The sequence below is a fragment of the Abramis brama genome, assembly GCF_963993115.1.
Source record: "Abramis brama genome assembly, chromosome: 24".
In the NCBI taxonomy this organism is placed as follows: Eukaryota; Metazoa; Chordata; class Actinopteri; order Cypriniformes; family Leuciscidae; genus Abramis; species Abramis brama.
In genome coordinates, this window is record NC_139986.1 from 29,354,036 (window position 1) to 29,381,426 (window position 27,391).

Below are 27,391 nucleotides of genomic sequence, written 5' to 3' on the forward strand. Positions count from 1 at the left end.
ATAGACTGTATTATGTACATTGTGTTCTTGTGCTTGTAGGGATAAAAGGGATTTGAATGGTAATCACTCAGTACCACGCTTTTTGCCAGAGTACCGTGGAGGGTTTGAAATTAACGCTGTGAATCAACTGTGGCGGGAAACGCTGTCCAATCACGAGCCAATCTGGCGTGTAACTTGTTATGTTTACTCACTTTGCTGGGGAAGTCCGTGTGAGACAAATCTGTGCAGATTTAGTCATCCTGATATATTAAATACTGTGTATTGCACAGAATATGTGCACATGGCTTACTTGAACACACACGTCACTACACAACAAATACCGGGGCGCTTGTTCATTTGCATTGAAGCAATAGCGAAGAGTAAACAGTATTAAAATCCAAAATTTTATAATATATATATATATTGAAACTTCTACTATACTTCTACTATACTTCTACTATACTTTTGCTAGTAGAAGTTCTGAATGACTGGTGACTTAAAAATTTAGCAGCCAAATTGGCCGGTGAGTGAAAAAGTTAATTTCAAACCCTGGTACCATGGTATTCCAGTGTGTGTGTGTGTGTGTGTGCGTGTGTGTGTGTGTAAGGCTGTTCACACACACCGTGGCAGTGGTCAGGTGTGCAGGGTCGGTGCTGGTGCTCCAGATCTCTGCAGTTCTGCCCTCTACTGGCCGACACGAGCGGCGCACGAAACCTCTGCTGATACTGAGACACACACGAACACTCGCTCCACACACTCCATTCTGACATCGGACAGGCTGACGGAGAGAACGAGGAACACAGCCACGGTTAAAGTCACACTGAAATCAATGTGTATACATACACATACATATACATAAATGTGTATTATAAATGATTTATAAGTGAACGTCATTCCTTAAAATCCCTCCCCTACAATAGGGAAGAAAAGACTAGAGTAACGTCAGTTTCATGCCGACTTTAAAGTCCCCCTGAGGTGAGAATCCAGCTTTTAATGTTGTTTATATGTGGTGTTTTTTTAATACGCTTTAAGACAAACCATGTGTAAATTCATAAGTCGACTCCATTGCTGAGTATTTCCTCCTTAAAACTGCAGTGAACCAAAGACAGTCTCAAAAACACGCTTTGAAATCGCTGGTGTTTCTGACGTCACAAACTACCTTGTAACCAATCAGATCAACGTGTGATCGTCAACCAGTGGATCTCTGAGCTGAGGGAGTGAGTGGAGGCGGGGCTCATTTGCATATTCATAGAACCGCGCATACTAAATGAGGCGAGGGTGTCGAGTTACAATCAAGATATTTTAAGACATGAAAAACATTGAAATATGTCATTTTGGTGATCAAAGATGAGTTTTAAGGGATGAAATTATTGACTACAGGGGGACTTTAAGTCAAGTCAAATTTTAAATAATAGATATCACTATACCAGTTAATTAATCACAGTACATTAAGACATTAAATTCTTTATAACAAGTTTTATGTTTAAATATAAAAATGAGGCATTATCAAATTAAATATGCATGTATTTGCCAAGTTCAAAATTCTTGTTTCATTTTGGATGTCTTTTGATCTTTCCATCATTTAAAAATTTTTTTTTTTTAATAATTTTAAATGAATTTTAACTGTGTTTTATTCCCATTCAATCTTTATTTAGGATGCTTTCTTTTTACTATTCTCAAAGAACACATGTAATGGAAAATCTGAAAATTGAGCAATGCATGAAGAAGCACTGCTCTCATTGGCTAACATCAATATTAGCGTTCTTTAGGCTTAACCTGGACAGGGTCTCTTATAACACAGCTGTGTCTCCTCGCTGTCCCTCTCGAGCTCCGGAGGACACGCGTGATCACCGTCGTCCTCGCACACACACTCCCGACGTCTGGAGATCACACCTGACCCACAGCTGCGGGAACAGGGAGACCACGGGGACCAGGGGCAAAGGTCATCTGGGGGAACCAGAGGTCATGGTGTCACAACACAAGAGCAGTGCAACGGATCACAGAATTCACGGTTCGGATCATTTACAGTTCTTGGGCCACGGATCGGATCATTTTGTGCATCAGCAAAAAAAAGAGGAAAAGGTCTATTCCAGTACCAAGACAAAGTGCAGCGTGACAGTCCTGGGTGTCTCTCTCAGGTCCAGTGCAGTGTGTGCCGTTGTTTCGCGGCGGAGGGTTGATGCAGGCGCGGGTGCGGATCTGTTTACTCTTCCCACACGTCACGGGACAGTCCGACCACACCGACCACGGCGTCCATCCACCGTCCACTAATGCAATCACACAGCAGCAGTGATATAACTGTATATATATATATATATATACATATATATATACAGTGAGGAAAATAAGTATTTGAACACCCTGCTATTTTGCAAGTACTCCCACTTAGAAATCATGGAGGGGTCTGAAATTGTCATCGTAGGTGCATGTCCACTGTGAGAGACATAATCTACAAAAAAAGAAAAATCCAGAAATCACAATGTATGATTTTTTTACTATTTATTTGTATGATACAGCTGCAAATAAGTATTTGAACACCTGAGAAAATCAATGTTAATATTTGGTACAGTAGCCTTTGTTTGCAATTACAGAGGTCAAACGTTTCCTGTAGTTTTTCACCAGGTTTGCACACACTGCAGGAGGGATTCTGGCCCACTCCTCCACACAGATCTTCTCTAGATCAGTCAGGTTTCTGGGCTGTCGCTGAGAAACACGGAGTTTGAGCTCCCTCCAAAGATTCTCTATTGGGTTTAGGTCTGGAGACTGGCTAGGCCACGCCAGAACCTTGATATGCTTCTTACAGAGCCACTCCTTGGTTATCCTGGCTGTGTGCTTCGGGTCATTGTCATGTTGGAAGACCCAGCCTCGACCCATCTTCAATGCTCTAACTGAGGGAAGGAGGTTGTTCCCCAAAATCTCGCAATACATGGCCCCGGTCATCCTCTCCTTAATACAGTGCAGTCGCCCTGTCCCATGTGCAGAAAAACACCCCCAAAGCATGATGCTACCATCCCCATGCTTCACAGTAGGGATGGTGTTCTTGGGATGGTACTCATCATTCTTCTTCCTCCAAACACGTTTAGTGGAATTATGACCAAAAAGTTATATTTTGGTCTCATCTGACCACATGACTTTCTCCCATGACTCCTCTGGATCATCCAAATGGTCATTGGCAAACTTAAGACGGGCCTTGACATGTGCTGGTTTAAGCAGGGGAACCTTCCGTGCCATGCATGATTTCAAACCATGACGTCTTAGTGTATTACCAACAGTAACCTTGGAAACGGTGGTCCCAGCTCTTTTCAGGTCATTGACCAGCTCCTCCCGTGTAGTTCTGGGCTGATTTCTCACCTTTCTTAGGATCATTGAGACCCCACGAGGTGAGATCTTGCATGGAGCCCCAGTCCGAGGGAGATTGACAGTCATGTTTAGCTTCTTCCATTTTCTAATGATTGCTCCAACAGTGGACCTTTTTTCACCAAGCTGCTTGGCAATTTCCCCGTAGCCCTTTCCAGCCTTGTGGAGGTGTACAATTTTGTCTCTAGTGTCTTTGGACAGCTCTTTGGTCTTGGCCATGTTAGTAGTTGGATTCTTACTGATTGTATGGGGTGGACAGGTGTCGTTATGCAGCTAACGACCTCAAACAGGTGCATCTAATTTAGGATAATAAATGGAGTGGAGGTGGACATTTTAAAGGCAGACTAACAGGTCTTTGAGGGTCAGAATTCTAGCTGATAGACAGGTGTTCAAATACTTATTTGCAGCTGTATCATACAAATAAATAGTTAAAAAATCATATATTGTGATTTCTGGATTTTTTTTTTTTTTTGATTATGTCTCTCACAGTGGACATGCACCTACGATGACAATTTCAGACCCCTCCATGATTTCCAAGTGGGAGAACTTGCAAAATAGCAGGGTGTTCAAATACTTATTTTCCTCACTGTATATATGTTTGTGTGAGTGTGTGTGTGTGTGTGTGTGTGTGTGTGTGTGTGTGTGTGAGTGAGTGAGTGAGTGAGAGAGTGAGTGAGTGAGTGAGTGAGTGAGTGAGTGAGTGAGTGAGTGAGTGAGTGAGCGAGCGAGTGTGTGTGTGTATGTGTATGTGTTTGTACACAAATAAATGAGACAGACTATTCATATAATATAATGTATTAGAGTTGCATGTTTGTAGAGATCGCACACACCTCTACACTCTATATCTTGGCAGTATTCTCCCTCAGGGATGCAGGTGCTGAAAACACACACAGGTTTCGCAGAAGTTTGCACAATTCTAATGTCCATTTACTCCCATGGTTTAAATAATGTTGCTAAATGTGTAAAAACGACAGCATTATCGCTGTTGCCAGTGTCCCTCACCACTGCTCACACTCCCCCTGTAGCCAGGAGTCTCCGACAGAGAGCTCCCGCTGGTCCCGCACACACAGCGGAGGACACGGCCCGGGGTCACAGGCCTTATGCTGGACCTCCTCGAATTGGCAGTTCACGCCGTCAGCCTCAGGAACCAGAGATCTGGGGGAACAACAGCAGATTCACGAAACTCTGCAGTGATGGAGCCTCCAGTTTAAGATGCTGACCAGAGATGGGCACAAATACATAAAAAAAGTGTACAAATACTTAATCATTACACGTATTTAAATAAAATACAAAATACTGCTGTGAAAAAATTTGTAAAAGCCAAAAACTGTGATAGACTATTTGGTATTCCTATTCGTGTTTTATATATCTATGGTCCTATTAAACCGGGTTATGAAAGTTAACATGCGAAATAAAAATATATTTTTAAATGACAAAGGTACATAAAAATACAAAAAAATTAAAACAATAATTTATATTATTGTTAACTAAAACTATTATAATACATTTTCCAGTAATTAAAATAAAGCTGAAATAAAATATAACAAATATTAGATGCAAAACTTAAACTTAAAAAAAAAGTGATTAAAAGTGTATTTCAGAGGCATGTGATGAAACGCTTCTCCGCCTGGAGTCGCACCTGAAGCGCGTGCGTCGGCCCGGGCCGCAGGTGGCGCTGCAGGACGCCCAGGTGGACCAGGAGCTCCAGGTGCAGACGCTGTCTCCTGCGCAGGTGTGTGACGTGCAGCTGAGCTCTCCGTCTGCGCAGGTGCAGTTATTACAGTCCAGCTGGTGTGTGCTGCCCGCCGCCCAGCTCTGACCCGACGCGTCCAGGCAGTCACACTGCCACAGCTGAACACACACACCGTCCTGCTGCAGCTGGCCTACACACACACACGCAGAACATCTCAAACACACTACTGTATGCTGTCAGACAATAGACACCCGAGTCACTTGAACCCTCAGAGCATTAATATTCATGATGTATTATATTTTCATGTCTTGTTTCATGTGTCTTGTGATGTGATTCCCTGGCCCTCATGTGATCCTGCCATGTGTTTTGTGTTGTCATTGGTTCATTGTGTCACTGTGCACAGGTGTGTGTTGTTCAGTCATTAGTCTTGTGTATTTAAGCCTTGTGTATGTTTGCCACGTGTCTTTGTCAAGTATTGTTTCCCTGTAACCACTAAGCTAAGTCTAAGTCTAAGTCTAAGTCGTCTACATATATATATATAAATGTGTGTGTGTACCCTGTGGGCGGCTCTGTGTGTGTGTGTGTGTGTGTTTGTGTGTGTGTGTGTGTGTGTGTGTGTGTGTGCGTGTGTGTGTGTGTGTGTGTGTGTGTGTGTACCCTGTGGGCGGCTCTGTGTGTGTGTGTGTGTGTGTGTGTTTGTGTGTGTGTGTGTGTGTACCCTGTGGGCAGCTCTGTGTGTGTGCGTGCGTGCGTGCGTGCGTGTGTGTGTGTGTGTGTGTTACCCCGTGGGCAGCGGCAGCCCGGCTGACACTCGGTGTCGGTCCGGCACTCGATGCCCTGCTGCCGGTCGGAGCAGCGCTGAGGACACTCGTTCGCACACGACACAAACTCCTGCCCTGGAGGACACCCGGCACCGTCTGCAGGACACACACATCACACATTCAAGACCACTGTATCATATTTAATACGCAGGCCTCTAAATGATCCACAGCATGTCTCACACACACTCTCCTCCAGTCCCTCTGTCTCTGACTGACAGTTTAGACTTATTTTATAAAGTAAAAGTCTTTTGTACAAACGTATAATTGTACAAACGTCCTCCTTCATGTGTTTTTTTGCGGTAAGTAAACGTAAGAATAACTTTGATATTATTAGTAATATTTCAAGATCAACACTTACTGGTTTACTTGATTTTCACCATACATATTTTTTTTGAAAAATGATGTGTATCAAATATGATCATCAGGCTTTTGAGAAAGTTTATTTTTTCATCTCTCAATCATCATTGTAATGCATTGCATTGATCATAAAACGAAGCATTTAAATATCATTGATCTTACTAAGACATAAGTGACGAGCGACGACTGATATTTATATGCATTTTATGTCAGTAGTCTGTTATAAAGTACTCATTGATTTACATTACAAGCATCAGAATTTCATATAAATATCAGCATCTGCAGCAAACTGCATATATTTGCTCATTTTGGGCCTCTGTTTTTCCCTCCATATTATTTCTCACTATATTGTACTATGAGCCATAAAAGCCTGATGAAATATGATACAAAACATAAAGATAGATTTTGTGTAAATGTTCAGATTTTTCGGACTATTATTTCACATGTCAGGCTTTACAGGGTTAAAATGCTTAATAAACCTTAATAAATACAAAACTGACTGTAGTTATGTTCTTAAAGCATGTGCCTGGCCTCATTGTGCACGATTCATCACTGCATATTATTTAAAAAAAATAGTTTTCATAATCTTTCACCAATATATAATAGCTTCCCTCACCTCTGAGACGACTCTTCTCTGTTTATGTCATCAAGACCAAGTGTGGACGAGGAAAAGCAATATTAACCAATAATATCAAAGCCTGCTTTCATGACACAATCAGTCACGTCTCCAGTGTTTCCCAGTGAGTGTATGCTGAGGTTAAGTGATGTTCAGTGTTGATGTCGTACCACATGGTCTGGTGTTGCAGGGTTTGACCTGGTTCTTCTCTCCTGAACACTTGCGGCCTCCGTTTTTGGGTGGAGGACTGGAACAGGAGCGGGTCCTGATGGAGCGTCCCCCGGCACAGGCTTTATCACAGCGAGACCACGAGCTCCAGCGAGACCAGCCTCCGTCCACTGAACACACACACACACACACACAACAGGCTTTATCACAGCGAGACCACGAGCTCCAGCGAGACCAGCCTCCGTCCACTGAACACACACACACACACACACACACACACACACACACACACACAACAGGCTTTATCACAGCGAGACCAGCCTCCGTCCACTGAACACACACACACACACACAACAGGCTTTATCACAGCGAGACCACGAGCTCCAGCGAGACCAGCCTCCGTCCACTGAACACACACACACACACACACACACACAACAGCTTTATCACAGCGAGACCAGCCTCCGTCCACTGAACACACACACACACACACAACAGGCTTTATCACAGCGAGACCACGAGCTCCAGCGAGACCAGCCTCCGTCCACTGAACACACACACACACACACACACACACACAACAGGCTTTATCACAGCGAGACCAGCCTCCGTCCACTGAACACACACACACACACACACACACACACAACAGGCTTTATCACAGCGAGACCAGCCTCCGTCCACTGAACACACACACACACACACACACACACAACAGCCTTTATCACAGCGAGACCACGAGCTCCAGCGAGACCAGCCTCCGTCCACTGAACACACACACACACACACACACACACACACACACACACAACAGGCTTTATCACAGCGAGACCACGAGCTCCAGCGAGACCAGAGATATCGATATCGGCCATAACAGCAATATTAATATCGGTTATTATCGGTATCGGCCACAATTTTCACATCGGTGCATCACTACTTAAGAGTTCAGGAGTCTGCCCATCTGTGCCAACCATAGCATGTTGAAATCCATTTTGCACTTTATTGTGTACTGTATTTTCTATTGCAGTAAATCTATCCCAACCAATGTTAAAGAAAACAAAAACAAGAAGGCATGTGGTTTAAAAGAGCGGCTTACTAAAAACAATTTGTGCGACCAAATCATGTTTTGCGCCAGTAACTGAAAAAGTTAGTAGCGCAAGTGCCACCAGTGGAAAAGGTTAGTGTAGTTCCCTGAACAGTTATATCTAATATGGTATTAGACAGGACTGTCAGACAGATCGTAAACTAATGAACAGGAGAATGTGAGCTCAGTCGTTCTCAGCGCCGTCAAAATAAAAGTCCCAACAACAAGCGTCTCACGTCACTTCAGAGTTCCTCCTGGCGGTGCGAACACAACCAGGAAAACCTTCCTAGAGGAGCCATTAGTTCTCAGAGAACCCTCCTGGTGGCGAGATCCTAGAACTACCCGATGGAAAGCCCCTTTTAACTCACCGCGGCAGGCCCGAATACTGCAGAAGCGGCTCTCCAGGTGTCCGTCGAGGATGTCCTGACACCAGGTCCCGTTGAGGCCCGGCGCCAGGAAGGTTCTGACCCGCTGCTGTTGACCGACGCCACAGGATCGAGAGCAGGAGCTCCACTCGCTCCACGTCATCCAGGAGCAGTTCCTGAGCGCACACTCCGGGTCCTGACACACACCTCCATCTGACACACAACACACACACACACCACTACACCATCAAAACCAGGCCGCAAGCAAACATATGTGACCCTGGACCACAAAACCAGTCGCATGGGTACATTTTTTAAATTTAGATTTATACATCATCTGAAAACTGAATAAATAAGCTTTCCATTGATGCATGGTGGATATGCATAGGACAATATTTGGCCGAGATACAACTATTGAAAATCTGGAATCTGAGAAAAATCAAAACATTGAGAAAATCTCCTTTAAAGTTGTGCATTTATGTTGGCGATTGTGCTGCATTCACTCACACAAATGCATGTTTTATATATTTATGGTAGGAAATTTACTAAATATCTCCATGGAACATGATCTTTACTTAATATCCTCATGATTTTTGGCATAAAAGAAAAATCGATAATTTTGACCCATACAATGTGTTGTTGGCTATTGCCACAGAGACACCCGTGCGACTCGAGACTGGTGACGTGATCCAGGGTCTCATGTATGAATTAACAAGAAGACATGAGCAAAAGGGTGAAAAAGTGCAGTGTTTGGAATAGGGTTGCACAATAGTTGCAGTTTGTAGGACGATTATTATTTTATAAATGGTATTATGATGGTCTTTTTGAGTGCTGTTGCCTTTTTGCTGATATGGCATTGAGTGTTGAGTGTCAAACACACGTCTGATTCCAGTTCATATTACAATGAGATGCAATTTTTTATTTTTTTTAAATAGCAGCTCAAACATCACTATTCAGCATCATAATATAAGAACGTATTGTCTTAATTCATCCTTTGCTCATATACGTAGTATACTGTTTTCACACAACAGTAAAAACGTGTTTTCAACACTGATAATCATAAATGTTTCTTGAGCATCAAATCATCATATTAGAATGATTTCTGAAGGATCATGTGACACTGAAGACTGGAGTAATGATGCTGAAAATTCAGCTTTGATCACAGGAATAAATTACATTTTACTATATATTCACATAGAGAACAGATATAAAATTGCAAAAATATTTAATATATTTTTCTAATAAAAACTGCTTCTGGAACAGGTGTAATGGTTCGTTTCTAGAACCATCTTTGCGATGATGAATGCAATTCCACTCATCGACATCATAGCATTTGCACTCAGTTCTTTTGAATCATTTTAATCCTTATAATGTGATTTTAACATCATAAATTGGTTATATGCTTTAAAATACTGTCCTCCAGTCAGAGCCGGAAATGTCAAGATATTGTGGCAAAAATGCTTCTTTTTCTTTATATTTATAACATAATAGTTCACATAACACGTGCAAGAGTGCCGTTTTTCCAAATATCAGCACGATTGATGCAAATATGATCGATACAACAGTTCAATAAACGAAATGTAAATATTAAATGACATTTTACACACAACAGTGTCAATATTTTTTGTTCTATTCCGCCAATGAACAGTTCCAAACACAGCAGAACCGCTGCGCTTCTCCAAGGTGTTCGTGTCTGAGTGATTCAGGCCAGTCAATGATTCAGTGAGTGAATGTGAAACTAAACACAACATCAGAATTTTCTTTGTGACTTGATATTTAATTAGTTTGCCCAAAGTTAAGATAAAGCCAAGACCAACTTTTTATATAAAATTGGATTAAAAATAGTAAAGATGACAAGAGGATGTCACTCCCAGAATTAACTCTAATGTGTTGTAAACAGGTCTTTAAGTCATCATCAGGATATGCACTACACACTGCTGCCTCTTTAGGTCAGAAGATTCAGATGAATATGATCAGAGAGATCTAGAGAGTCAAGTCACCGTCATTTATACAGCGCTTTTTACAATATAGATTGTTTCAAAGCAGCTTTACAGTGATCATTTTATTTCTGGCTGTACAGCAGCAGATCTAGAAGAAAGTCATTGTCCAGTTTAAGTAAGTTTTTGATTGACTAATTTCTGTTGTGAAAATCATTAGTTATTAACTTTTAAAGGACTCTTACACAACACTGTTTCAACTGAAAACCTTTAATGCATTCTGGCCGCTTCACGACAACAGCGTTTTTAGAAGTTTTAGAAAACGAGTTTTGAAAGCGATACCGTGATCATCTCCGTGTAAACTTCAAAAACGTGAATCTGTGAAAGCGGTGACGGCGTGCACATGTGTATTACGTTTAGTCACGAGGCATGTGTGTTTGAAGAGAGTGAGATGTACCCGGACACTGAGGCAGATTGCAGACTCTCTCCTGTCGACTCTCTCCGGAGCAGCGCTCATGAACACACTCTCTCCTGCGGGACTTCATGGCCGGAGAAGCCGGATCGCTGCAGGTTCGGGAACACGGACTCCACACTGTCCACTGGGAGAATCCAGCGTCCTCATCTAGAGACAGACACAAGAATATTATAAGATTTGATATATATGGGGTGTGACAAGATCTTGTGCTAAATGTTGTTCATCGTGATTTCAAAACAAAATGTTCAACCCTCGCTCTGAGTCTGTATGTTTCGATGATGTCCACATGTTCATGTTCAAGACATCACAGTGGCGGTAGCATTTCTATCGTAAAGAAGTGCTCATATATTAAAGATTAAGTGGACATTTGAATTAAATGTTGTTTGGCTAGTGTTGAACATGGATTTGATTATGCTGTAAAGTGTAACAACAATCCCCAGGCCGCCGGCGCCGTCTGCAGGCGCTTGTTATAATACATGATGCACACACTGTAAGTTGATTATATTATGTATATTACATTATGTATCTTAAGTGTTGTTCAATAAAACCATATGATTAATTGCTTTTTATACTTTATCTGAAACAATTATTATTGCCTCATTGTTATTATATGTGTATTTTAAGTCATTTTAAATGCTTCTGTTCACTTAAGTCTATTTTTATTACCACAAATAATCAATCAATCGTCAAAATAATCGACTGATTACTTGATATCGCAGCCCAAGATTAGTTAAAACTTTCAAAATGCACCTGAATTGTTATGCATTTTGTGACTTTCAAATAAAAGACACATTTCCAGTCATATATTTAATCTTTAAAGATTTCTTATTAAATGTTAAAATATCTCATTCTCGTGAATCCATTTGTGTATCGCCTCGTGAGGTAAGTGTATCATCACACCCAAAATATATACACATATATATATGTGTGTGTGTGCTGGGGAGCGATTAATCGCGATTAATCACATCCAAAATAAAAGTTTGTGTTTACAATATATATGTGTGTAGTGTGTATAATTCATTTGTATATATAAATACACACACATGCATGAATATATTTAAGAAATATTTGCAGGTATATACTAAATATATATATATATATATATATATTTATACATCATTTATATTATATATAAATATTGTATATATAAATAACAATTTTTTCTTAAATATATTCATGCATGTGTGTGTATTTATATATACAAATGAATTATACACACTACACACATATATTATGTAAACACAAACTTTTATTTGGGAATCGTTGCCCAGCACTAATATATACAGTGTATATATAATTATTATTATTTCGCTAAATAAATAAATAAGTACATGTGCATTTAACCAGTTACCTGGTAAAGACGGTTCCTCTGTCGGAACTGTCACCACTGTAAAGACAATATAGAACAGAATTACTATGAAGTGATAAATAACAGTATTCCATGAATAATATAATCATGTATATTTCTAGCAATAACATATTTGAGTATGTGTGGCATGTACGTGTGCAGTCGGGGGTCTGGCAGTATGCGGTGTCCATCAGGGGCCCGTCACAGTCTCGGCCCCCGTGAGCAGCACTGGGCCGGTTACAGGCTCGGCTGCGACTCTTCTGGCCCAGACCCCCACAGCTGAGAGAGCAGGGGCCCCAGGGACCCCACGGGGACAGGCCTCCGTCACGGGGACACGCCGCCAGAGAGCAGTTCCACAGCCCGTGTTCACAGGAGCTTCAGGAAGAAACAAATCAATGCAAAAATGCTTGTTTCCAGTCCAAATAACTCAAAATTATTAAATCAAGATGCATTTACTAGATGAGTAAAATGACATAAGGTCAAGTCAAGTCTCCTTTATTTATATAGAGCTTTTTACAGTACAGATTGTATCAAAGCAGCTTCACAGTGATAATATGAAAATAATACAACAAAGTTTGTTTCTAGAAGAAACAAACTGTATATTTCTGTATATACTATAATATATGTGTGTAGTGTGTATGATTCATTTGTATATATAAATACACACATGCATGTATCTATTTAAGAAAAATGTGTTATTTATATATACAATTTTTATATTTATATATAATATAATTTATGTATAAATATATATACAGTATATACATGCAAATATTTCTTAAATGTATACATGCATGTGTGTGTATATATACAAAATTAATTGAGTTTTTGCTTAAAACAAGCAAAATTATCTGACAATGGGGTAAAAAAAACCTTAAGATTATTTTTCTGACCCTCAATTAATTTTTATTTATTTCCCCAGAAAACAAGACATAATATTTTATGACATTTTACTGCTTAAGTAAATGCATCTCGATTTAAGATTTTTTTTAAATATCTGGACCGGAAACAACACAAAAATACTGTGAGAAAGTGAGAAAAGCATTTTTTTGCAGTGTATATTTCTGAAAAACAGCGACATGTATATGTGATTGTCAGTTACAGTACCAGGAGCTACACTCATGCATCAGCTCCTCTCCCGACTCCAGCTCGGATCCGACAGTGATGTTCTGGAGGTCAGGGGTCAACTCAGGGGTCAACGATACGCTTTGTAAAGAGGTCAGGAAGTCAGTGTCCACCAGACATGGACATTCCTACATACACATGATTAAAGGGAATCAGAATAACAGCTTTTTAAAATCATTTACATTTTTAACTTTAAAAAAAGAGAAGAAAACTCCTTCAATGCAAACAGTATCAAGAGAATAAAAACACTGATAAATCTATCTGTCCTTATACAAAAAAAATTGTGCATCTCAATAGTATGTTAAAGGTGTATGTCAATAGTATGTTAAATTATATATAATATATACATAATTTATTCCTGTGATCAAAGCTGAATTTTCAGCATCATTACTCCAGTCTTCAGTGTCACATGATCCTTCAGAAATCACTCTAATATGATGATTTGATGATCAAGAAACATTTATGATTATTATCAACGTTGAAAACTGTTGTGCTGCTTAACATGTTTGTTGAAACCGTGATAGACTGCTTTTCAGGATTCTTTGATGAGTAGAAAGTTCAAAAGAACTGCATTTAATTGAAATCGTTACAATCGTGAAATCGTAACATTATAAATGTCTTTACTGTCACATTTTCAATTATCTTAATGCATCCTTTGTAAATAAATTGTATTTGTAATAGTAATAAATAGTAATAAATAAATAGTATATGTTTGAACGATAGGCTATGTAAATATATATATACACAGTACAACAATATATATTCAAACTTTGAAACAGGATCCAAGGCGCAAGTATTGAAAAAATTTGAAAAAAACATTATCATCTCCACATAAACTTCAAAAACGTGAATCTGTGAAAACGCTGACGGCGTGCACGTGCGTATCACGTGTTTAACGTTAGTCTATAGATATGAGCATTTGAATATATATGTGCACAGGTGTGTGTCTTTCTCTACAAACTGACCTCAACAAATGACTTGTCTGGCCTTAAAAATTCATAATAAAGATTTTTTGCGCTTCCGCGTATACATGTGAACTGGAATCAGTCTAGCATGCGAGTGCAGCTGTGTGACATGAGTGCGAGCTCACGTGAAGACAGGACCCGTTGTGCTGGAAGGTGTTGGGTGGACAGTGGCAGCCCTCCTCACATCCCTCTGAGTAACAGCCCTCATGACCTCTGACCTGAGAACAGCTGAACGGACAGCCTTCACCGTCCTCACACTCCCTGTAGAGACGCCCAGGGGGACAGCCCACCTCTGCTCAACACACACACGCGCACACACATGCACACACACGCAAACACACACACACAAACACGCACACACGTAAACACACACGCAAACACACACGCGCACACACATGCACACACACGCAAACACACACACACGCAAACACGCACACGCACAGTGCATGCACACGCACGCATACACACACGCGCACACACGCACACACACATTTATATGAATACATGGAATTATATATCACAAATATATACAGTATATTTAAAAAAATATCATCAAACTGTTCTTCCCCAGTTGATTGATCACAATTGCAAACATTTTTGTATTATAATAAGCTTTCTGAAATTTAAAGGTGCAGTGTGTAAGTTTTAGCTGCATCTAGTGGTGAGGTTGTGAATTGCACCCAACAGAAGTTACGGTGGCCGACAGGAAGTGATGTCATCGTCTGAGACAGCAGAGAGTAGCCAGTTAATCAATGAGGTTTCTTTACAAAGATAAATATAGAAATTATGTTTACTTAATTATTCAGTAAAACGATGTTACTGCAAATATTACTGTGACTTGTTCATCATTGTGTCAGTGTTTTATTCGCTGACTTTACACGAAGAACAACATAGTGACTAAACGCGTTTGTCCGTTCAGGGCCACCGTAGAAACATGTGGATGTAAGCGGACCCGCGGTGTGTGTAGAGAGAAATGACTCATTCTAAGCTGATAAACACATAACGGTTCATTATGTAAGGTCTTTACACACCACTGAAAACATAGTTATGAATATGATATTGTATTTCTGTCAACAGATCCTCCTAAATATTACACACTGCACCTTTAATGTTTAAATATGCAAATAATGCATTATCTAGTTAAATATGCATAATTTGCATACATTCCAAAAAATGTATCTGAACATTTGATAAAGCCAGGCTCATTTTTTTTGCTTTATTTTGTTGACACATTAGAGTTGAAGGTTTTTACTGAGGGGATTTTGGATTTCTTTTTTTTATCACTCCATAATTTAGAAAAAAAAAACGTCAACACAGAAAAAATTTACATGTAAATTTTCACATGTTTTTAGGAATAAAATGTTGTATAATATCAGTCAAATGTTATATGAAAAAACCCCTCAGTAAAAACCTTCAGAATATAGATAGGAATGAAACTGTAAAGTGTGGTGTGTGTGAGCGCCGCTGAAGTGGAGATAAACACTGTTTTTGCCTGTAGTAAAAGACGTGTAAATGTCCTATATTCTTAAGGCAAGATAGCCTGAGAGTCATTATATAATTCAAGCTAGCTAAAATATTGAAATATGTAAATAAATACACCAGTCTTTCAGATTAGGGCTCAAGGACAGGAACTTTTCCCACAACGAATCTCTAAAAATGGCTGATTTGAATTTACAGGGGATTTGGAGAGAAGATCACAAGGGATGCTGGGACATTTCACTTTTAAATGAGGCCGGTGTCTTATCCGGCGTTTCGCCGCATTAACCTTGACTGGAGCTCGACTGTCTTACAGTCTCTGAGATCCACAACACAACCCGTTTGAGAGCACTTTCTGCTGTCACTGGATCAGCGCTCACAGAGGAGCGTTCCTCATAATCGCAGGATAAATCCCGGCTATTCAAATATTCCTGAAGCTCTCACATCTTCTGTCAAAAACTAAGCTAATTTAAAAAATAAGGTGAAATGCTTTCAGGGAACAAAACAAGCCGATTTCATAAAGATTTCTAAATCCCGTAAATCCTGGTGTGTGTCCGTAACATTAATAATCCCGCTGTATGCAAAGGCAGGAAGACATTAAAGCACGTCTGGTTCAAAGATCCTGTCGATTCTTCATCTGGTTAGAGGCACTTCTCTTCCAGTGATGTTCAACATTATGTGTGTGTGAGTTCAGTAGTTGGTTGGAAAATAAATAAAAATAGCACCAAAACTATTGACTAGGACTTCATTTTGAAGCTCAGATTATTTAATTATACATGTAGATCTGCATGTTTTACAATGATTCTATTTCTACCAAGAAAAATGAATAAGATATTTATTTTTTTTGCACTATTTATTGACTTATTTTGCATTATTTATTTATTTGTTTATTTATGGATGAAGCCCCAAACACACTGACAATTTTAATGGTCCTGAAACATAGGCTTTATTTTCTTTATTTTGCATTATTTCTTTGCACTATTCGTATATTTATTTGCTCATTTTACATGCACTGATCATCTTAATGGCACACTGCAAAAAATGCTTTTCGCACTTAGTATTTTTGTGTTGTTTCCGATCCAAATATAAAAATGTTTTAAAAATCAAGATGCATTTACTAAAGTAGTAAAATGCCGTAAGATATTAAGTCTTGTTTTCTGGGGGAAATAAAAATGAAGTGAGTTTTTACTTAAAACAAGCTAAATAATTTGCCAATAGGGTTAGAAAAATAATCTTGTTTCTGTTTGAATTAACATTATTTTTCTGACCACACTGGCAGATAATTTAGCTTTTTTTAAGCATCAACTCACTTAATTTTGATTAATTCCCCCGGAAAACAGGACATAATATCTTATGGCATTTTACTCTTCTAGTAAATGCATCTTGATTTAGGATTTTTTTAATATATATTTGGACTGGAAATGAGACAAAAATACATAAGAAAAGCATTTTTTGCAGTGTGCTAAATAAATATATGCTTAATTTTCTTAATTTTGCATTAATTAATTAATTAATTTATTTTTTTACAATATTTTATTTTGCATTATTTTATTTTATTCTGTCTCAAGCCACAATCACACTGACCATCTTAACGGTCCTAAAAATATGCTTGGTTTTCTTAATTTTTTATTATTGATTTATTTTGAATCATTTATTTATTTGTTTTGTTTTATTTTTGTTGCATTATTTGTTTATTTATTTAATTTGAATCTTCAGCCCCAATCAGACCGTCTTCATGGGCCTAAAACTAAAATATTTGTTTGTATTCCTCGCTCAGAGACAGAGCTGGACGCTGGACGTACCCAGACACACTTGTGTGTTGCAGGTCTTGCTCTGGCGTCTCATTCCCGAGCAGGGTGGCGTTCGGCAGGAGCGGGTTCGACTCTGAGAGCCTCCACCACAGCTGACCGTACACGCTGACCACGCCGACCAGTCCAGCCAACCACCAGAATCTACAAGAGCAATTGTACTTGGAGAAAACAGAGATTTCGAGAACAATATGAGAAATGTCACATCCGTCACACTGACTCACCTGTGCAGCCGTGAGCGTTACACACTTTCTGCTGTCGGCCGGAGCCCGTACACACTCTGCCACCGCTCTGAGGGGCGGGGTTATCACACTGACGGGTCCGCACCTTAACCCCGCCTCCACAGTGGGCGGAGCAATCTGTCCAGCGACCCCATTGGCTCCAGCTGCCGTCGACAGAGCATCCAGGAACCGAGTCACACTGCAGCACTCCGGCTTCACATGTGCTAGAAGATCACAGACAAACACACACTATTACAGATCTGTCAGTGCCAGGGACCTGACTTCACTAACAACACATGTTACACGTGCATGTAATATGATACCAGTTATGACAGTCAGTGATGATGGTCTCTCCTGGGTTTGCTTGCTGCCAGTCTGATGATCCCGGCCATTCCCAGGAAACATTGCCAGAGTTTATTCCAGCTGTGTCTTAAGAAAGAGCGCACGTCATTTCAGCATCTATAACTCCCAATACAGCTGAATATTTATTAGAGGCGTCATTTTAGAACAGTTTATTTAAACCAGTGTTGCTATTGTTAACTAAAACTAAAAATACAAAAAAACTTTTGCATTAATTGATGTTAATTTAATGTGAACAGAAAAAAAAAGTAAATAAACAAAATTATTAAACTAAAATTGACTAAGAACATTGACAATAACTAAAACAGGAATAACAGAACTAATGTTGAAAAAAAATTAGTAAAACTTGTAAAATGTAAATAATGGTAAAATGAATAAAACTAAATGGACATTAAAAAATTGAAAAATAATAAAAACAACTAAAGTACACATGCAAAAAAAAGATGAAAACTTTATCTAAAGCTAAACATATACATAATATTAAAATAATATTTTGTATATATATATATATATTAATGGAAATAAAAGTTATTATTATAAATTAACAGAAATAAAACAAAACGTATAAAACAACTAAAACACAACAAAATGACTAAAACTCCAAATTTAAATTATAATGGATAATATAACAAAAAACAAATAAAAATATGAATAAATAAGGATATAATGTATAGCGATAGTAAAATAACCCTGATGCACGTGTGGATGTGTCTTCTGTACGTGTGCACACCTGCGCTGATGTTGTGAAATGTACAGCGGCACAGCTCTCGGTCCACACACACCCCGTCCTGCATCAGTGTGTCTCCGGGACACCCACAGGTCCGACTGCACCCTGGCTCGTCCACACACTCCGTGTGTCCGTGCAGATCCGAGCAGGAGCGAGGACAGGGCTTCCCACAGGCCCACTCCTCCTGTCCACCTCCACAGTCTGTAAACATGAGCACACTAGCGTCACTATACACACGAGCACGCTAGCGTCACTATACACGTGAGCACGCTAGCGTCACTATACACGTGAGCACGCTAGCGTCACTATACACACGAGCACGCTAGCGTCACTACACACGAGCACGCTAGCGTCACTATACACGTGAGCACGCTAGCGTCACTATACACACGAGCACGCTAGCGTCACTACACACGAGCACGCTAGCGTCACTATACACACGAGCACGCTAGCGTCACTATACACACGAGCACGCTAGCGTCACTACACACACGAGCACGCTAGCGTCACTATACACACGAGCACGCTAGCGTCACTATACACGAGCACGCTAGCGTCACTATACACGTGAGCACGCTAGCGTCACTATACACACGAGCACGCTAGCGTCACTACACACGAGCACGCTAGCGTCACTATACACGTGAGCACGCTAGCGTCACTATACACACGAGCACGCTAGCGTCACTACACACGAGCACGCTAGCGTCACTATACACACGAGCACGCTAGCGTCACTACACACGAGCACGCTAGCGTCACTACACACGAGCACGCTAGCGTCACTATACACACGAGCACGCTAGCGTCACTATACACACGAGCACGCTAGCGTCACTATACACACGAGCACGCTAGCGTCACTATACACGAGCACGCTAGCGTCACTATACACACGAGCACGCTAGCGTCACTATACACACGAGCACGCTAGCGTCACTACACACGAGCACGCTAGCGTCACTACACACAAGCACGCTAGCGTCACTATACACACGAGCACGCTAGCATCACTATACACACGAGCACGCTTGCGTCAATATACACACGAGCACGCTAGCGTCACTATACACACGAGCACGCTAGCATCACTATACACACGAGCACGCTTGCGTCAATATACACACGAGCACGCTAGCGGCACTATACACGTGAGCACGCTAGCGTCACTATACACACGAGCACGCTAGCGTCACTACACACGAGCACGCTAGCGTCACTATACACACGAGCACGCTAGCGTCACTACACACGAGCACGCTAGCGTCACTATACACACGAGCACGCTAGCGTCACTATACACACGAGCACGCTAGCGTCACTATACACACGAGCACGCTAGCGTCACTATACACGAGCACGCTAGCGTCACTATACACACGAGCACGCTAGCGTCACTATACACACGAGCACGCTAGCGTCACTACACACGAGCACGCTAGCGTCACTACACACGAGCACGCTAGCGTCACTATACACACGAGCACGCTAGCGTCACTATACACACGAGCACGCTAGCATCACTATACACACGAGCACGCTTGCGTCACTATACACACGAGCACGCTAGCGTCACTATACACACGAGCACGCTAGCACGTGAGCACGCTAGCGTCACTATACACACGAGCACGCTAGCGTCACTATACACACGAGCACGCTAGCATCACTATACACACGAGCACGCTTGCGTCACTATACACACGAGCACGCTAGCGTCACTATACACACGAGCACGCTAGCGTCACTATACACACGAGCACGCTAGCATCACTATACACACGAGCACGCTTGCGTCACTATACACACGAGCACGCTAGCGTCACTATACACACGAGCACGCTAGCGTCACTATACACACGAGCACGCTAGCGTCACTATACACGAGCACGTTAGCGTCACTATACACGAGCACGCTAGCGTCACTATACACACGAGCACGCTAGTGTCACGAGCCGCATTTCCACTGCAGATTTGCACAAAACGTTTGCGCTATTTTCTAAATGTCGATAAAAAACTATTGCGAAATAACGTTGTTTCCATTAACTTATGTTATGCGACTAAAATGTAATTTTTTCCTCTCGCGATAAGTCATTTCAAAAATCATGGTGATGGATATCGTTTGGTTTATGTATATCCCAGCCACTGCACTAGACATTATTGTTAATGGAAGGAGTCGTTTGTGTGTTATCAAGCACTAATGTCAAGGAAAGCCCCTTATACTGTGAGCGCCTCATATGAGGAGTTTCTGGGTGTTTCTCACTCATATCTGCTTTCAGCTCTTGATAAATTGTGGCATTTCTTTGTGGTTTAGAATCCAGTATTCCTGTAATTAGTTTGCCTTTTATGAGTTTAATGAAGAACTCTGTCTCGTCTTCTGTCCAAACATACCGTGCCTTCTACGTCAGGTGACCTGAAAATGCCCAAAACTGTTTCCATTGCAGTTTTCTTTTTCGAATTGCCTGAAAAACACCTCATGAGTTTTTGCGACGTGTTTCCATTGGGCGTATTTTCAATTCGCAATTTAAATTTGCGTAATTTGAAGGGTAATGGAAACGCGGCTGGTATATGATAAAACAGGAGTGTGTAAGGAATGTTTATGAATTATGCTGACCTGAACAGACGGTGGCGTTATCATGGCATCCGCGGGTCTGACGACTCTCTCCGAGACACGACAGACCACCGAACCGAGCCGGAGGACTGTTACACACCCTGAGCCGGACAGACACACCGACACACGCGTCACAGTCCGACCAGGAGCTCCAGGAGCCCCAGGAGCCGTGGACTACACACACACACACACACACAGAAAGAGAGATCGGGGATGTTGAACACTCTAACATTTTTAATCATATAGAAGAGTAAAAGTATTTATATCAAAATGTAATGTTTCATCAAAAAATGTTCATCTACTGCTGATTATATAGTTTAAAAGTTAACCTAAATGTGTTCTGTGTGTGTTACCAGGGCAGAAGGACACGGATGGGCATGTGGTGTGTGTTCTGTGTGTGTTACCGGGACAGAAGGACACGGATGGGTATGTGATGTGTGTTCTGTGTGTGTTACCGGGGCAGAAGGACACGGATGGGCATGTGGTGTGTGTTCTGTGTGTGTTACCAGGGCAGAAGGACACGGATGGGCATGTGGTGTGTGTTCTGTGTGTGTTACCGGGACAGAAGGACACGGATGGGTATGTGGTGTGTGTTCTGTGTGTGTTACCGGGGCAGAAGGACACGGATGGGCATGTGGTGTGTGTTCTGTGTGTGTTACCGGGACAGAAGGACACGGATGGGTATGTGGTGTGTGTTCTGTGTGTGTTACCGGGGCAGAAGGACACGGATGGGTATGTGGTGTGTGTTCTGTGTGTGTTACCGGGGCAGAAGGACACGGATGGGCACGGCTGTCTCTGGATCTGGACTCCCAGTCCGTTGTGTTCCTCCTGCTGGTCTGAACACGGCTCTCCTCCAGATCTGGGTTCAGGACAGGCGCAGCTCCTGTAACGGGACACCCACTCCAGCCCGCAGGTCTTCGAACACGGCGTCCAGTCGGCCCACTCGCACCAGCCGCCGTCCACTGACACACACACACACACAACCAGATGTCACAGTTTACCCCTTCAGAGACGTCTGAGATTATTATGGGCTTATGAGACAAACCTGGACACGGATGTTCACCGCAGGAGAGCTTCCCTCCAGTACAGGTGCTGGAATATGATCAAACACATATGAATCACATGATCAAACACATACGAATCACATGATCAAACACATACGAATCACATGATCTAACACATGAATCACATGATCTGAATGAATGCAGGTAAAACTGCGTGTAATGTGTGGTTTCTCACCAGTTGTTGCATCCGTCTGGAGATGGTGTTCTCTCTCCGGGTCGGACTCGTCGTCCCGTGTGAAGGTCCAGACAGGGACACGCGTCTCTCTCCACACACTCCGACCCGTCAGAACTCAGAACTTTACCATCCGTGCAGTAACAACCCGGCTCACAGCGCCACTCACAGAACTGAACACACACCAACACTACTGTCATCATCTGTATATCTGTCTGTCTGTCTATCTGTCTATTCAATGGTTTATTGATTTACTCACAGTGAGGTCGTCACATGATCTCGGACACGAGGGTCCACAGGCGCTGAACACACTTCCTGACACGTGTGAACATGAAGACACTACAGACAGAGTCAAGAGTTAACATCTAGCAAACATGTGAAAACACACACACTCTCACACACACACTCTCTCACTCTCACACACTCACTCACTCACACACACACTCACTCACTCACTCACTCACTCACTCACTCACTCAGTCACACTCACTCACTCACACACTCACTCACTCACACACTCACTCACTCACTCACACACTCACTCACTCACTCACTCACTCACACACTCACTCACTCACTCACTCACTCACTCAGTCACACTCACTCACTCACACACTCACTCACTCAGTCACACACTCACTCACACACACACACACACACACTCACTCACTCACTCACTCACTCACACACTCACTCACTCACACACTTACTCACTCACTCACTCACACACTCACACACACACTCACTCACTCACACCCTCACTCACTCACTCACTCACTCACACACACACTCACTCACTCACTCACACACACACTCACACACCTGGACAGTGGTCTGTGTTACACGTGATGACTTCAGTTCCCAGTCCTTCGCAATAGTCTCCATCTCCTCCTCTGATTGGCCGATCACAGTCCCTCCTGCGGCTCCGCACGCCCCCCCCACACGACTTACTGCAGTCGGTCCAGGACGACCAGACGCTCCAGCCTCCGTCTCCTACAGCACACGACAATCAAACCAATCTCACATGCTTAGTTTCACACTGTTCCCAGTTCAGTTTCCAGTGTCAGTTCATTCGTTGCCATGGTTTTCGACTTGCCCTCATGTGTTTCACCTGTGTCTTGTTAATTATCTCGTTTAGTGTTTCCCTGTGTATCTATAGCCCCAGTTTTCAGTTGTTCTTTGTTTTTATATAATCTTTCAGTAAGTTCGATGTGGTCATGATGTGTGATTCTCTTTTGTTCAGTGGTTGTGTGTCACTCACTGCTGCAGGGCGCTGACACACACACTCTGTCCTCTCGGTCCGACCCGACGCAGGGAAGTCCGCTCCCAGCTCGCTCCGGGTCAGAACAGAAGCGATAGCGCGATTGAAGACCAGCGCCACACGACACAGAACACACACCCCACGGAGTCCACGATGACCAGCCGCCGTCCACTGAAACACAACACACACACAATCAGAGAGAGAGAGTCTCACACACACATCAGAGAGAGAGTCTCACACACACACATCAGAGAGAGAGTCTCACACACACACATCAGAGAGTCTCACAAACACACACACACACACACACACATCAGAGAGAGAGAGTCTCACACACACACACACACACATCAGAGAGAGAGTCTCAACACACACACACACACACACACATCAGCGAGTGTGTTACAGCACGAGAGCGGTTCCAGACATCTTACCATCACACTCCACACTCGTACAGTTCACCAGCTTCCCTGATTCACATGTGCTGCAGGAATAAAACATTATGAATAAATCACATATTAAATTTCATATTCATAGTTTATGTATTATTGTTAAATGCATAATAAAAATATCTATTAATAATTAATTAAAATGAATAGAATATCTTTATATATAAAATATATTTATTAATGATTTTTAATAATCTATAAACTATGTTAACATCGTATATGCAATTATACATTCATACACGTGTTATTGTTAAATGCATAATAAAAAATAATAATTAGAAAATAAAATTGAATTGAAAAAATAAATACATTTCTTATGTTTTCAAAGTTTTGAATACTTTTAATAATTAACAAGGCATTATATCTATCAATAAAATATATTAACATTTTAAATGTATTTATACATACATATATGTATTACTGGTGAAAGATTAATAAAAAATAATGATTAAAAATAAATTATATTATAAAATAAAATGACTTATTTTTTACTTTTAATAATTAAAAAACATTCTATATATCAATAAAATATTAATATATTTATATGTATTTACATATTCATATACGTGTTATTATTGAATGCATACATAAATGCATATGTATATACTATATATATATATGTTTTCAAAGTTTTTAAAACTTGAAAAAAATACACAAACTTATTCTATCAATTAAATATTAAATTTTTCAACATGCATTTAACAACAATTATATAATACACTACATGTATATATATATATATATATATATATATATATATATATATATATATGCATGTTGATATATGCATGTATGCATATATGCATATATATATATGCATGTATGCATATATGCATATATATATATATGCATGTTGAAAAGTTATCAATAATTATTTTAAAATAAAATGACTTATCTTTTAAATGATATATCTATATGGTTTTGTGAGGTTTTACCAGTTGTTGCAGTCTTTGGTGACTGTGTCTCCGGGTTTGTGCTGCTCTCCGTCTACATGACAGAGACAGAGCGGGAGAGACACACACTCGCCATCCTAACACACACACACAAATCACAGATATACATTCACAAATAAAAACATGACAAATATATATGATGAAATACACACACACACACACACACACACCTGTAGAGCAGACCCGTCAGGACACTGGCAGCCCGGATGGCAGCTGCTATCTCTCTGGACGTCCGAGCCCAGATCTGAACACAACAGCTCATCTCTCACACACACGGCCCACTCCTGACCGTTCGTACAAGCGCGTCCATCATCTGAGATCACAGAGAGATCAAGATGAGCTGCTCATTAGTAGTGGTTGAAGTGGGACTTTTATTTTTATTTAGAACACTGTTGATTGGAACAGTGTTTTGTGGTATTGTTTATAATATGTTATATATATATTTTTCTTCTTTTTTTCATTTTTTTCTTCTTCATATTTTAAATTTAAATTTAAATTTAGATATATATTTAGTAATTGTGTTGTGGTTGTGTGTGTGTGTGTGTCTTTTTAATATTAATATTTAGGTTTTAAATTTTTTATTTAAGTTTCAGTTTTAGCTCTGTTTACAAAAGTGTTTAACATATCAAATTTGCTTAAGGATTTCTTTCCACTGTAATAATTACATTCATAAAATGTCGAATATATTAATAATATATAGCATTATTATAAACACTATAATATGTATCTAATTATTAATTGAATATGATTAAATAAATAAAAGTATCAGTTATTGACAATTGTTTTCTTTTCAAAGTACTATAACAAATTAGGTTTTTATTATTATTATTATAATTATCAATATTATTGTTAATATAATATAAAATAAAATAATTATTTAATTATTTATTATTATTAAAATAATACATAAAAATAACATAATTAATGATTTGCTATTTATAACAGTGTTTTTTATATTATTCATATGCTATTATAGATTTTATTCATATTTTTAATTATTTTTTTTTCTTCATATTGTCACATTTTTGAGTTTAGAACTTTTTTTTGTTATGTTTTTTTTGTTTGTTAAATATTACTATTTAGGTTTAAAATATTTTTATTTTTCAGGCTTAGCTCTGTTTTAGTTTTAATTTGTTTGACTTTTATTTTGAAGGCATGAGCAGGGCCGAGACTCACCGCAGGGCTTCAGGTTGCAGGCGCTGAACTGCTGAGGCGTCCCGTGAGTCCTGACCGGGCCTCTGGTTCTGTTCCTGTATCCGCCGCCACAGGGAACCGAACACTCGGACCACGGGCTCCACGGGCCCTTCACTCCTGAACACACACACGCATCACACACCACACATATTACATGGACAGTCAGATCACATCAAGCATCTTGCTCAAGGACACAATGGTTTTACAGCCTTCAGTGGTTTGAAACTAATGGAATAAGTATATTAAGTATATAAGTATAAATAAATATACATATATACAGTATCTAACTCTATATGTCATGTGATCACTGTACCGAAGCAGGGTTTAACGCTGCACGTGTCCAGTCCGATGCGTTCGCCCTCACAGGCTCGTCCTCCAAACGCTGGCGCTGGATTGGTTCCTGAACGATAGCGCCGCCTGATGCCCACGTCACATGACCGACTGCACGCGCTCCAGGCCGTCCACTCACTCCACCCACAATGCACTGCAGGAATCAATGCATACAAACCACTGAGAACAGAATGCATGAGGACGAATAAAAGGAGGTGGACAATACTTTTACTGTGATGAAGAACAGGATGTGATGTGTCATACTGACCAGGGCAGGGCGCCGTCCCACAATGCATCGCTCCATCAACACACGTGCTGTCAGGAGACACAAGACACTGTCAATATATATTAATAAAAAAATAAAAATAATAATAATTAAAAATAAAATAAAAAATAGTATATATATATATATATATATATTTTTTTTTTTTTTCTTGTCAAAAAATATTTTCAAGTGCTGTTCAAAAGTTTTGGG

At 40.5% G+C, this 27,391-nt stretch overlaps 1 protein-coding gene across 1 annotated transcript in view; it reads right to left on the minus strand.

Moving 5' to 3' along the window:
- Window positions 1–27,391, minus strand: part of sspo (SCO-spondin) — a gene marked incomplete at its 3' end in the record, with an annotated part of 116,103 nt that overhangs the window by 27,962 nt on the left and 60,750 nt on the right. Inside the window, 31 exon segments of the mRNA XM_084102078.1 lie at window positions 602–757; window positions 1,756–1,926; window positions 2,076–2,246; window positions 4,167–4,213; window positions 4,339–4,491; window positions 4,976–5,219; window positions 5,812–5,946; window positions 6,994–7,161; window positions 8,444–8,653; window positions 10,835–10,999; window positions 12,204–12,239; window positions 12,355–12,575; window positions 13,308–13,453; window positions 14,416–14,582; window positions 17,569–17,718; window positions 17,799–18,019; window positions 18,119–18,224; window positions 18,886–19,083; window positions 21,497–21,667; window positions 22,255–22,455; window positions 22,539–22,585; window positions 22,733–22,902; window positions 22,989–23,068; window positions 23,552–23,722; window positions 23,991–24,161; window positions 24,425–24,474; window positions 25,375–25,469; window positions 25,563–25,705; window positions 26,569–26,703; window positions 26,900–27,070; window positions 27,185–27,231. Coding sequence (XP_083958204.1) covers window positions 602–757; window positions 1,756–1,926; window positions 2,076–2,246; window positions 4,167–4,213; window positions 4,339–4,491; window positions 4,976–5,219; window positions 5,812–5,946; window positions 6,994–7,161; window positions 8,444–8,653; window positions 10,835–10,999; window positions 12,204–12,239; window positions 12,355–12,575; window positions 13,308–13,453; window positions 14,416–14,582; window positions 17,569–17,718; window positions 17,799–18,019; window positions 18,119–18,224; window positions 18,886–19,083; window positions 21,497–21,667; window positions 22,255–22,455; window positions 22,539–22,585; window positions 22,733–22,902; window positions 22,989–23,068; window positions 23,552–23,722; window positions 23,991–24,161; window positions 24,425–24,474; window positions 25,375–25,469; window positions 25,563–25,705; window positions 26,569–26,703; window positions 26,900–27,070; window positions 27,185–27,231 — 4,517 coding nt within the window.